The sequence below is a fragment of the Lithobates pipiens genome, unplaced genomic scaffold, assembly GCF_037356315.1.
Source record: "Lithobates pipiens isolate NorthernLeopardFrog02 unplaced genomic scaffold, aLitPip1_a1.2 Scaffold_16, whole genome shotgun sequence".
In the NCBI taxonomy this organism is placed as follows: domain Eukaryota; kingdom Metazoa; phylum Chordata; class Amphibia; order Anura; family Ranidae; genus Lithobates; species Lithobates pipiens.
This window is the reverse complement of record NW_027507748.1, coordinates 578,327,465-578,341,114: the sequence shown is the minus strand read 5'-3', so window position 1 is coordinate 578,341,114 and position 13,650 is coordinate 578,327,465. Positions and strand designations below refer to the sequence as shown.

The following is a 13,650-nucleotide window of genomic DNA, read 5'->3' as shown; positions in this document are numbered from 1 at the left end:
GGAATCTGCTTAATAGGCTCAAAGGGTAGTCTCTGAAGGGCTGAAAGTACCAAAATGCAAGTCAAAAGGGCATAAGGGTGGCTTAACCGGCGGCCTTAGGTGCATTACTCCCTTAACAAAGGTACGCACCAAAGAATGGGCTGCATTTGGTCTTTGGAAGAAAACCGATAAGGCCGAAATTTGACCCTTAATCGTGCCTAAGGCCAACCTTAAGTGCACTCCTGCCTGAAGAAAAGCAAGGATTTTACCAATTGTATAGTTACGAGGGTTCCATCCTTTCCATCCACCAGGAAATGTAGGATTTCCAAACCCTGTAGTAAATGCACCTGTGACTCTGCTGTGTTTTAATATCCTGGCCTCAATAGCCAGGCCATCAAATTCAGTGATCGTAAAGCAGGATGTAGATCCGGACGGAACGGAAGGCGCAACGGGTCCCCTACTGCCAATTTCACAATTTCCGTGTACCAGGACCCCCTGGGCCAGGCTGGGGCTACCAGGATCACCGGACTTAGTTCCTCCTGTATCCTGCGTAGCAGTTGCGGCAGAATTTGAATTGGAGGAAAAGCGTACAGCAGGGAATACTGGTGACAAGGAACCACCAATGAATCCGTCTCAACTGCAAGAGGATTGTTGGTTCTGGACACAAATTTGTCCAGCTTGGCATTGAACCTGGATGCCAAGAGATCCACATTCGGGGTCCCCCAATGTTGACAAATCTGGAGAAAGACCTCGGAATGAAGGGACCATTCCCCTGGCAACAACTTTTGGCGACTTAAATAGTCCGCCTGCCAATTGTCCACCCCCGGCATGAATACTGCTGATCGAAACTGCACGTCTTTCTGCCCACCTCAATATGTGATCCACCTCTTTCTGAGCCCTTGGGCTCTTTGTGCCCCCCTGGTGGTTGATATAAGCAACCACTGTGGAATTCACGGTTTGAACTCAGTTCGGAAGACCTTGCAGCCTGGACATCCAGAAACGCGGAGCTAGCCGGGCTGCCCGAAATTCCAAAAGATTGATGGGTAAGGTCTTTTCTGTCTGAGACAACTCCCCCTGCACTGATGCTTCTTCCAGAACTGCTCCCCAACCCAGACGACTGGTGTCTGTGCTCACCACTTTCCGGGCCACTGGTGGAAAGGATCTTCCGACCTTTAAATTGCTGGTTTTTGACCACCAAAATAGGCTCCATAGAGTCTGTGGGGACAGAACCATAGGATGATTCAAAGTCTGAGTGGTCTTGTTCCAGGCTCTCAAAATGGTGTTCTGGAACAACCTGGAGTGGAATTGAGCATAAGGGACTGCGTTGAAAGATGACACCATCTTGCCCAGTAACCTCATACAAAGCCAAACAGATGGTTTCTTTTTTTTTTCACCCTCCAGACGAGCTCAACTATGGAGTCGATCCTTACGGGGGGTAGAAATACCTTTTCTCGGACGGTGTCCAAGTTTAGGCCCAAGTACATCAATACCTGAGTGGGATGAAGGGTTGGTTTGTTTATATTCAGAATCCAGCCTAGGTGTTGTAAAATCTGAACGTCCTTAAGATGTTTCAGACCAGGATGGGATGAGATTGATCCTTCAAGATAAGATCGTCCAGATATCCCACCACTGCAATTCCCTGGGATCTTAGGGCTGCCAGCACAGGAACCAGTATTTTTGTGAAGACCCAAGGGGCCGTGGCTAAACCGAATGGCAATGCCACGAACTGAAAATGGCGCCCTTCTACCGCAAAACGCAGAAACCGTTGATGCGGCATGCAGATAGGCACGTGAAGGTGTGCATCCTTGATATCTATGGACGCCAAGTAATCCCCTTTTCTTAGGGATGCCATCACTGAGCAGGTCTATTCCATGCGGAAAGTCCGGACGCTTAGGAAAAGATTGAGACTTGAGGTCCAAAATGGGCCTTACCTCCCCATTCAGTTTTGGCACGGTGCAAAGGTTTGAGTAAAACCCTTTGAACCTTTCCCCGTGCGGGACTTCAATAATTACTCCCTGCTTTTGCAGACACTCTAAGGCTAGGAGCAGACGTTTCCTTTTCTCCGGTTCCGCCAGAACCCTTGAGTTCAGGAACCGAGTTGGAGGAAACTCCCGAAACTATCTTGTAACCTGACGTTATGACGGAAATGACCCACTTGTCCTGAACCAGTTTCTCCCAAGTATCCAAAAACAGCCGAAGTCTTCCCCCCACCCGTAAGAGCGGGGGCGCCCCTTCACAGGGTAGACTTGGAATTGGGCTTGGTTGACCTTCGAGTCCAGGGTTTTTTCTGGCCCTGCGTTTTTTTTAAAACCGGACTGCTGAGGCAGTTGAAACAGATTGGGAGAAGAACTAGGTCCTGGAGCACGGGTAATCTTAAAGGAGGATCGCTTATTCTTCCTATTAACAGGGAGCAGGGCAATCTTCCCACCTGAGATTTTTTGGATACACTTATCAAGATCTTCGCCAAACAGGCATTCACCATGAAAAGGAAAGGCTGCAAGAAGCTTTTTGAATGGTGTTTCGGCCGACCAGTTCTTTAGCCACATGACTGCGCATATGCACAGACAGAAGTGCACGGCGACACATCTGCTGGATCGAGTCTTAATGCGTCCACTGCAAAGCACATGGTGCGAGGGAGCTCCGATAATTCCTCGGTAGTATCTTCTTGACAAGGAAGGTTCCTGACCAACTTTTTAAAGCTATCTTTTAAGGACTGGCAGATGCCAATAGCTGCTACTGCTGGCTGAACTGCTGAACCAGCTACTACAAAGGAGGCCTTCAGCAAGGATTAAAGCTTTTTATTGGCCGGGTCCTTAAATACCTGGGCGTTATCCACCGGGCAGGTTAAATTTTTATTCACTGAGGAAATGGCGGCATCTACCAGAGGTGTACCCCACTTCTTGAATTTCTCCTCCATAGGGGAAACCTTTTTGGAGGTAAATATATCCTGTCAGGATGATCCCAATCCGCGTAGATCACCTGTTCTAATAATGGATGCACAGGAAATGCTCGGAAACCCTGCTGAGGTCGAAGGGAACCCAAAAGTAGAACAGGAGGGTCCAGTCTCCTGAAATGGGGGTAATTTAAACCCAGCTCGAACCATCTCTGTTAGAGACTGGACAAACAACTTTTGGGAATGGGAGGCTGAAAATGGCTCCCCTGAGTTAGACTCCCCCCGTTGAGTCCTCAGTTTCTCCCTCTTCCAGATCCTTTGTGACCACATCCTCTTCCCACTCTGGTTTTGGGGCACCTGGCCCTGCCTGGTTATTAGACTCCTGATGCTCAGGTGACTCACCATCAGGATCAGGCTCTGGAGAGGGAGATCTGTTACGTTTTCTCCCCGCTTGTGCTACTGAGGCAATCATACCTGCTATTTTACCTTCAAGGCCAGCTAAGGCAGACGCCAAATCATCTTTAGTAACATAAGCTGAAGCAGGGGAACTAGCAGTGGCCACAATGCCTGACAAATGCAATGGCTCAGTTAGGCCAGAAGCCACAGGACCTTCAGGGCAAACTGGGACAATATCCTCAAGAGTTTGGTCTCCTGGTTTTAAAGCAGGTATTCTTAACCCTGTATTGGTCTTGGTCCCTGTTCCTCTTTTCCTGGAAGACATTGCTTACAAGTATGGGAAGACAGTACTCCCTCTGAGCTTCAAACTAATCCAGTATACAGCAGCTATTACAGTTTTAAAACAGTCCCCATTAACCTGATGCAACTGTGTCCAAAAACCTGCAGACTCACGTGCCCAACAAGCTCTATGTCTCCACAGCACACTCCAGGTGAACTCCAGCTTTTAAGGTTCTGGATTGCGTTATTCGTCACGCGCGGTGTGCAATGTGTGACCCTCGGCGTTGCTTCATGGCGCATGCGCGCCTGAAGACTGCCGACCACGCGAGGTGTAATCACTGCGTCATATCTCAACGTCGCATGCGTACATTCGTATGACGACGGTGTCCTGTCCCAGAAGGCGCATGCACCAGCGGCGCATAGCAATTAAAAACACACAGCATGGAGACATTCTGTAACACCTGAGAGAGGACACAGTAACAGAGGGGTAACAGCAATCCCAGAGAGAGTACTCACCAGTCCACGCTGCAGGACCTGGAATAACAGGCCCAATCTTCCCCCATCATGGCGGGTAGTGCCTCTGTGGACCTTCAAGGACCGGGTACCCCATCTTGGAGTCCACACCCTTGGGCCTGTAAAGCAACCTTTTTGGTTTATCTTGGGCAAACTAATGACCAGAATACCATTATCCAAGGGTCCAGTGTCATATGACACATTACAAGCAAAACCTCATTCTTGCATCGAGGCTCGGGTACCATTCCTTTTAGCTTCGTGCCATCCGAATGGATCCGATTACAACGTCCTCACTGGGACGTTCATTGAAGAAAATTTAAGAGCTTCAACGTTTGTGACCATCACCTGAAACCACTGGCGAAAAAAAACTGAGGTAATTCCCGTATGAGAGGGGGTTATATAGGAGGAGGAACCTTCTTGCTATTGGTTGCCAGTGTCCAATCACCTACAGGTAGTGTATAACCCAGATAGTCATGAATAAATGCTCTGTGTCCCATGATGTATGATAAAGAAAACACACCTCAGGGCACAGCCAGCCAGTGCAGCTCTCCCCCCAGATGAGAGCCCCTGTACATGACACACACTGCTCACCAGCCACATGCAGGTGGGGGACCTCCGAATCGACCTCCCAGGAAATGCCCAGCTGCTCAGCCCCACCGAGGCAGGAAGAGCTGTACTTACAAGTCCTGAAGAGCTGGGAGACATTCCATCACAGACCCACTCTCCGATCAGTATGGGGTGGCTGCTGGCCTCGGCACACTGACGCAGACATCAGTAGCCCGGTCATATGTGCCCCCCAGAGCATAAAAGCTCACGACCACCTCTGGAGCTAACGTATATCGTGGCCGGCCCAACGCGGAGCTATGACCTGCACTCGCTCGCCGGCCAGGCTGGGGAGACAAGGATATGGGTATACAGCCTGTCACCCAGCTGGCTGTTGATAGCAGATCACAGGATCTTTCATCTTGAGCAAAAAGAAAAGCTTCTGCAGAAAAAAACACAGACCGATGGGCCCATCAAGGTTCCTAGGTCCTTCTCCTTCACTGGGCAAAATAAAACCGATGGCTCCGTGGCAGGCTGGGGGGTTGTTACCTAAGGGTCTGCCCCTTGGGCGGAACTAAAAGTTCAGTGTTTTTTCATAACGTTATGCCTATTCTCCTCCTAAAGGTGGTGTAACAACCCAATGGCTAAGAGGAGCTGTGTCAGTCGGTGAATATAAGAGAAAGACAACCATTCACGCAAGAAGCGAAAAGGGAATATCTAGGATAGGCTTAACAGAGAAGTCTAAAAACAGGCAATGCCAAAAGTCACAGGGAGACAAAAGTGGGTGTCCCGGCTGAACGCACAATGGCTTTTTCCTAGGAATGAAAACAAATAGGGTCTTTGAAAAGTAACATCCGAAGCCAAAATCTGCCCCTTCATAGTAAAGTATAGTCAAAGCTTTTTTGCAGTTTATACAGTTTTGTTCTCCCGAGACCCAGAGTCTGCTGATAGCGGCCTACTGCCCGCTATCAACTGATGGGGCAGAACTGCTCCAAGTTCTGGAAGGATCCTGACAATATTGTTGGGATTGACCCAGCTCCCCGATTGACTGCTGAGAACCAGAACCAGCTGCACCCAGTCCGATGTGCCACTTAGCAATGGGGAAGCAGAGGGCAGTGACTGACATTCATTGCTCCCCACTCACAACAGACCAAAAACTGAGCAAACCACACATGATAGCTTAGTATTCGGGTTTAACCAGTAAAGATTTGAATGGCCTATTAATGGGCTTAGGAGTGTGCTTCTGAATGCAGGCATCCAAGGATGGCCCAAACAAATGCTCGCCCTCAAACGCCATCTCTCAAGTTGCAATTTGCAGAGAAACTCCAACTGCTACTTGACCCTTGGGATTTTCCTCATATGGACAACATGGTGCCCAACCTCAACGGCTGCTGTATGGAGTCCTCCGAGGCATCAGAGAAACTCAAGTCCTCTGAAAATCTTTCAGGACTTGACAAAAACCCACCACAGCCATTATTGGCTGCAGGGCTGCTCCCATCAGGGAGAAGGACCCTTTTTAAGAGCGCTTCAAACTCCTTACCCATAGCACCCTTAAAGACCTCAGGGTACCTAATCCACCAGAACCAGATCCTAATTGAAGTAGATAATTGCCAGGTCAACAGCCACAGAACCCCATTTCATGTAGAATCCCTCCTTCATGGGGTACTAGTGAGCAAACACTTTAGTGTTGGGTAAACCCCATTGGCATACATTACTTCCTGTACATGAAGATGCGCAAAGAAAGATTTGGGAATCTTGCGAGGCGAACAAGTCCCAAATTGTGCTTTGCATGACATTTTATTCTCTTCCTGGAGCTGGCTCTGATGTGAACGTTTTTTTTTTTACCTCCAGTGTAGATTATCCCAGCTGTCCGAAAGGAAATCTGCCTGCTTTGTCTTTTTATAATTTAAAAGTCCTGCTAAGGAAACGAGTTTGCCCAGTTGGTTCACGGTGGAGGTTTGCATACTTTTCACTGTAATGAGTTTATGTAAGATTTTGTGGTTGTTGATCATTGGTTTGTTGCACTTCTATGAGCACGTTGTGGCAAAACTGACACTACTGTTAAATTGATGTACTAGTTTTGCGATTGTTTGTGTTCCAACTGCTGATTACTCTATCATTATTCAATGGTTTTAACAAAATGTCAGCACGGTGCAATTTTTTTTCTTATATTTTGTGAACGTTTGTCATAACTGAGCACAGCTGCTTAGTTTTGATTTACCACTACATTGGTGAGCGCAAAAACCTTTTCCTTTTTAAATAGTCAGAAAAATTTCAACTACAAAAGGAAATAAATATAGTGGATGAAGGAAGCAGCTCAGACTAGGACTCGTGGATTGAAGCATAGATGTGAAAGTAATTTGCTAATTTCACCCATCTTAACTAATGGCTCTAATGTGAATTAGTTCATTAGATTTCTATGTAGCACTCCAAATGTAAGAAATTGCATTAGGTAAGCTCTCATACCAATATCCTGTTCGATACAACTTTGGTCATCACATCGAGAAATGTGGTAACTTAGCTCTCCTCGAGGTACCATGTGGCGGGCATTAAATGGGCAAGTGACAAACTGAGAGGCAAGATCATGATGATTCTGTTTAGGGGGAAAAAAAAGTGGTAGAACACAGTTTTTGTTATTAAAGGGTAGCATACTCTTGATTCCATCATAAAAAACTCAGCATTATTCATTAAGGACTACATTCCCTAAAATGCATAGATTTGAGAAATTTACTGTTGATGTGAGGATGCTGCACCCTGCTGTCCTCCCTAGAAGCATGCATGCATGGCTCCAGCTACACTCCATAGAACCATATAAATGGGAAGGTGCCCCTTTAAAAATGGAATGGGGGACAGCACACAGGAAACCAGCATAACCTGGAGTAAAATAAGACAAATAGTATACATTTTTAAGTCTCGAAGGAGTTCAAGCTCTCTACTTAGTAAACTTTAAGGCTAGGTTCACATTGCAGCGATGCGGGAAAGCCGCGAATCCGCGGCGGGTTCCCGCATCGCAAACCTCCCGGCGGCAGTTCACACTGCCCTATGCGAACTGCTGGGAGTGTCACCCCCAGATCAGTTCGCATATTGCAGTGCGATCTGCAAACTCGGACAGGAATCGGATCGCATGGTGTGAACACCCATGCGATCCGATTCTACTGCGGACCAAAAAAAGGGTCCTGTGCGAGTTTTGGCCAGGTGCGATGCGAATTCAGCCACACTATCTGTATGGCTGAACTCGCATCGCACAGAGATCGGATGTGATTTGCACTGCGGTGCGAATCACATCTGGTTCTCGTAACCGCTGCAGTGTGAACCCAGCCTTAAGCCGAATTCCAGGAATTCAGCTCCTATGTAAAATGTGAAGGCACACTGAGCTAAGTCTAAGGAGCTACTTGACATCTCCTGGGCTTATCTTGATTATTTACATGCGACGGTTTTATTGAACTCCCAGAAGACACTTATAGCTGTATTTCTGGGAGCCCAATGCTGATGCTTCAATTCTAAGCATTTTAAACATTAGAGTTAGTGCAGCTGCTACATCTGCCCTTCCCCTCCTGCCCAATCACAACATACCAAGAGTTCTCTGAATGGGCAGCTGAGGGGAGTGAAGGGCATAACTGCTTTGTGCAGGATGTAATAGAAGTCTATGGCTCAGGGCAGCTAACCCACAGGAAAGTCACAGGTGCGCTGCACTGCACCACGGATCAGTGTGAAAGCAGCCCAATAAATTTTTAGAATTGCGAATATGGCAGTTGCAAAAGTGCAGTGTATGTGATGTGATATTTAATACACCAACCTTTTCTCCAGGCTGCTAGAAAGATCCCAGGTGAAGTGCACTTGGTATTCCTCTGCCAGGGACAGGAGCCAGCACTACAGAGGAAGCCTTGGCGTATGCATCTCCAGCTCCCTCCTCTGGCTCCATGCACTATGATGCTCTGGGATGGTGGGTCGGCAATTCCTTGATCGCAAACTGGGCTTGCCGACCCGCCATGCCAGAACAGAGGCATGCATTTTCCTGATTTGAAGTCGCAGGCCATGGGGTTCAGCACCCCTGCTTCAACCTTTACACTAGCAGAGACATTATCCCCCCCCCCCCCCCAATATTTTACCTAAAACATACATTAATATCCTAGGATATTTGTATAACGTTATCAAATGCAGATTTTCTTTAAAAACGATTACTTCAATTTTGGTGCATGCAAATAATATCCTAATTTTTGGGTAAAATATAAAAGATGATGTTGTGTCAAATACCAACATCTGAAGATTTAAAGTTGCACACACCTGTGAAATGGTGACAAACGATGGTACCTAAAATTATTCATAATTAACGCTTAAGCATTTACAAGTCATCAGTTTGGAGCTAATCAAAGGATAAAAAATTTGAATCTGTCATGATCATGTCAGATTTTTGATGCTCAAAGTGGTAGAATGTTTTGCATGAAAATTTGGCGTTTTATATGGTAGGCCTCACTTAAATCTGCCCAAACAAGAGTCTAGTAGACATGATGAAGTTTGAAACACTAAATCGTAAATTATAATAACTATAAAAAATATAAGAAATTATTCAATAATGTAATAAAATCAAAAACACTGAAATTTACTCAGTTGCAGAACTGTCGCGGTCATTACTTTCAGTATTTGATGACGGATTTCCCCACAAATCACCATCGCTCAATTCTGCAAGTGATTCTAATTATCACAGTTTTCTAGCTGGCCTAAAACTGCTCTTGATGTAAAGGGACGCTTTTTGGTTGCCATGGATAATCAAAATTTCCAGACAGAAAGAACAATATTTATAATCTAAAATTGCACTGGACAAAGCACTAGGGATAGTAGAGAGGTGAAATAATTTAACAGTTATGTAATCTGTAAGATTGCGGTTTACTGTATGTAGTGTGCGTTTAACTTTTTGAATTTGGCGCCTTGCTCTGTCCCAGTGCTTCGCAACGCTCACAGGGAACGAAGCTCAGCACTGTGATGAATCCAGTGGAGACAATGCTTGCACACCCAGCGGGAGGACATCGCAGGATCCTGGGGACAAGGTAAGTAACTTTGCCTGGATCCTTGCAATGCCATTCAGAGTGTGGCTCGGGGTTACCACTTTTGGTACTGAAAATTCACCCTGAGCCACACTCGGGAATACCGCTAAGGAGGTTAAGTCTTGCTGATTATGCACACATGAGTTTTTTTATCTGACTGTTATCAATTTGTGAATTTTGGGGAAAGTGAGGGAGATAGTGTTCCGTACTACTCCATTTTCTTCACGCAGTGACGATAGATGTGATAGCAGTAGTAGTAGATTGTATTAAAGCCAATCGATCGACATCAGTACAACCAGTCTGTTGGGTTTATTTCTTGTCAAAAGGGTGTTTATTGATTGCACAATAAAATGAAAATACATTGGTTACATGTACAAAGATGTATAAACATAAGCTCTTTTGTTAAACAAGAAGACCCCATTCACACCTGAGCGTTTTGTAGCTTGACGCCTGAAGCTACAAAACGCTGGAGGGGAAAAAATCCATTATTCTCAATGGAGATGGTTCACATCTCCACTCCAAGTCGCCTGAAGCCCTACGCCTGAAGCTCAAACAAGTTCCGCGCGAATCGGGCTGATTTGGGCGTTTTTCTTCTTTTAACATTGGTGACCTTTTGCCCTGCACAAATTCGCGGTAAAAAACGTCGCAAAAAACGATTGAAAACGCTACGCTCAGGTGTGAGTGCAGCCTGAAACAAAACTAATTTATATATATATATATATATATCATAGTATGTTATTGTTTGTGTAGCACTAACCACCGAAGGAGCCGCTGGTCTTTTATGGGCTTACCATTACCTTCCGCTTCTCCTTGTTGTATGTTTAGGGGATGTCCCGTTGTAGGTGACCCAGTAACTTGAGACTGACAATAAATCCAATTGAATGGATTTTATTTGCAAACTTCAACGATTGAACAGTCTTAACTTGGGATCAGAGGGTTGAGAAGGAATTCAGGTACTCTCAATGTCAGTCTATAAACGTTAAGGAACTTGCTTACTTTGACTGCATCCAGAGAATAGCCATTCGCAGCTGGATGAACACTCAGGTTGGACAGTCCCTCTCTCACAAGGCCTAGCAGCAAACAAGGTGCTTACTCCAGGACAAAGTCTTAATCACCGATGTTGTTGCAGAACACTTAGGAAACTAAGCTGTAGAACATATATAGGTGCATCTAAACTGGTTTTAAACATCAAACAAATAATTGATTGCACGTAGCGCTATTACCTGTGTTACCTATCAGCACACACTCCCTAAAATACTAAAATGATCAGAGGATCAATGTGCTATAAATTATAAACACAAATAACATGAATTGCACAAATCACCGCCACTCAGTGAATGTATTAGTTCACATCTAAAAATAAGTGACTGGTATAATCTAAAAAGAGAATATAGTCCATCAACCAGAAAATAAATTAAATTTCCAGGATCCAAAGCCCTTCTACAAGTGCATAAGCAAATCTCCAGTGTCCAAATCGATTTAAAAGTAACTCCTTCACCACACCATCCGTGTTTGTGATCCCCTTTGTGAAAACACTCACCAGCTGTTCAGCCTTAGCCCCTGTACACACGGTCGGAGATTTTGCCAACCAAATCCGTCGGATTTTGCCCGTCGGATATAGTCTGACGGATTGTGTCCGAAACTGTTGCATACACACGGTCGGGCCAAGTTGGCGAAAAATCCGATCTTTCAGAACGTGATGACATAATTTAATTACGATGGGACTACATTCAGGCTAGTAGCCAATAGCTTTGATGTAGGAATTTGATCTGAGCATGCGTGGCACTTGGTCCGATAAAAATGCTATACACATAAGGGATTAGGTCCGACCGGCCCAGTTGGTCGGGAAATATTTCCAACACGTTGGAAAATTGGGTCGGACGGAGATTCGGACGGAATCAGTCCGATGCATACCACACACAGTCGGATTATCTGACGACACGGTCCGATAAGACGCATTCCGACAGATTCTCCGACCGTGTGTACAGGGGCTTACACTTTCGTGTCAGGCTAAAGGAGCTTTTCAAAACCTCTTATGAGATTGTTCAAACACACTGGCACATCCGATTAGATATCCTCCACTTAGGCACTTCAATGTGTATGTATATACCTCAAAAGAAATCAAAGAGGGAGCCCCCAATAGTGTAATACCGTCAACACACTTTCATTTTTAAAAATATCACTCTTTATGCACTCACATGAACAGAAAACGAGTAAATCACTTCAAAAGAGTAAAAAATCACTTCACACTTCCACTTCACAAAATGCTCTGAATACGTCAGGGCATTGGTGGTCACAGCAGACTTATCAAGTAAGGTACTGGATCGCTTTCTCTCACCCCTCCTCGTGCGTCCCGCCTGGTCCCACAGAGCAGGTCCGTTTGACTAGGGCGCCTTTAGCTTAATGGTCCAGTCCTCTTAGTCCAAAACATCCTCTCAGCTCCGTGTATGTCAGCTCAGTGTTCGCCAGATAGCCACGCCCCCGACATGTTTCGTCATACCAGACTTAATCATGGGATTGTAGGAACACTTGTAGGATACCTGGATCTTTCAGCCCACTTGGCGATATCCACAAGACTGGATTCTCTCGGTTACTTTGGCCCTTCCAGGCTTGTGTTAAGAAAACCCCTGTACGTGGTGTTCTTCTAAAGAGTCCTCCCCTGGAATGCTCGAAGTTCAGTGGGTCTCTCCCGGACCACAGACACCCATCCACCTCAGAATCCTCCTCTAGTTTCCATGCCTTGGGCTAGCCAGCCCCGAGGCATTAAAATCGGGTGGAACTGCACCCCAGGCCATAGCCTTCCTCGGGGCTGGTCAGGAGGACCAGGATCATGTAATCAGCACTTCATACTGGGCCAGAACCCCGAACCACGCGACGTCCGTATCTTAAATACCCTCTCCCAGAGGGCACAGCGAGAGGGCAACTCCCACTGACCCGACTCTGAAAGAGTAAGTTAAGCACCTGACCAGACCATAGTTCCACGCCTGCCACCAGAGATAGTGGCCCCTGTGGCCAGGCTGAACATCCCACAGTCCAGTCAGACTGACACAGAAGTCAAATTTAGACACATAGACCCAAAACAAACTGTAGTTTGGGTAACTTTGAAAAACATAGCGCGTGCTCTTCAGGAGCCCGGCGCTACATTTGCATTAAACTTCATCACATACATTTAATTAACTGCGCTATGTTACTTTATGTAATAAGTATGAAAGTTGTAACTATAAATATCTAACAGAAGATATCTTTATAAAAAAACGTACACATACATACATCGGTCTAGTATGTATAAATATAGAGCAGATATGGATGATCAAATATTGAACCATAACATAAAATGAGATAAAGAAAGGCAAGAGAAAAGAAAGGAGAAGAAAAAATAGATAAAAGAGTAAGTTCAAAAAGGTTGGTCCAGGTACCTGTTGGTTTATTTCATTTGTTTGTCGCTGCAGTGATCATTGTAGTCTGACAGCTGGGAAACTTCCTGCTGTCAGAATATAATAGCATAGCAGGAGGGATTCCCCCATTATCACTGACTGTGTTGATGGGGGAAAGCAACAAATTTTCGTTCCATCAACCCGTGGCTGACGGAAACAAAATTGCATAACTGTATGGCCTGCCTAAGCATTAATGTAATGTATTTACTCATGAGCAAGCACTGCTCAAAAATATAGTGTATGACCACAATTACAGGTCGACCAATATGGCTTTTTCTCTGGCCGATGCCGATATTTTGAAATTGTGGCGGCCGATATACGATGCTGATTTTTTTTGCGCCGATATGTTAGGCCGATTTCCTTCCTCTCATAAAATTTAACAGTTAGACCCCTTTCACACTGGGGCGTTTTTCAGACACTTTTGGCCTAAAAATAGCACATGTAAGGTGCCTGCAAAACCGCTTCCCTGCAGTCTCAGTGTGAAAGTCTGAGTGCTTTCACACTGAGACAATGCGTGCTCCTCCACCACTCCTGCCCATTACATGGCTTTCCCCATGATGTCAGAGGGGGG

The 13,650-nt window shown here is 45.7% G+C and overlaps 1 protein-coding gene across 1 annotated transcript in view; it reads right to left on the bottom strand.

Moving 5' to 3' along the window:
- The window catches only part of LOC143983738 (gametocyte-specific factor 1-like), a 189,422-nt gene that overhangs the window by 77,789 nt on the left and 97,983 nt on the right, over positions 1–13,650 (bottom strand). Inside the window, exon 5 of the mRNA XM_077483781.1 lies at positions 7,070–7,196. Within this exon, the coding sequence (XP_077339907.1) occupies positions 7,070–7,196 (127 nt within the window). The remainder of the gene's footprint in view (positions 1–7,069; positions 7,197–13,650) is intronic.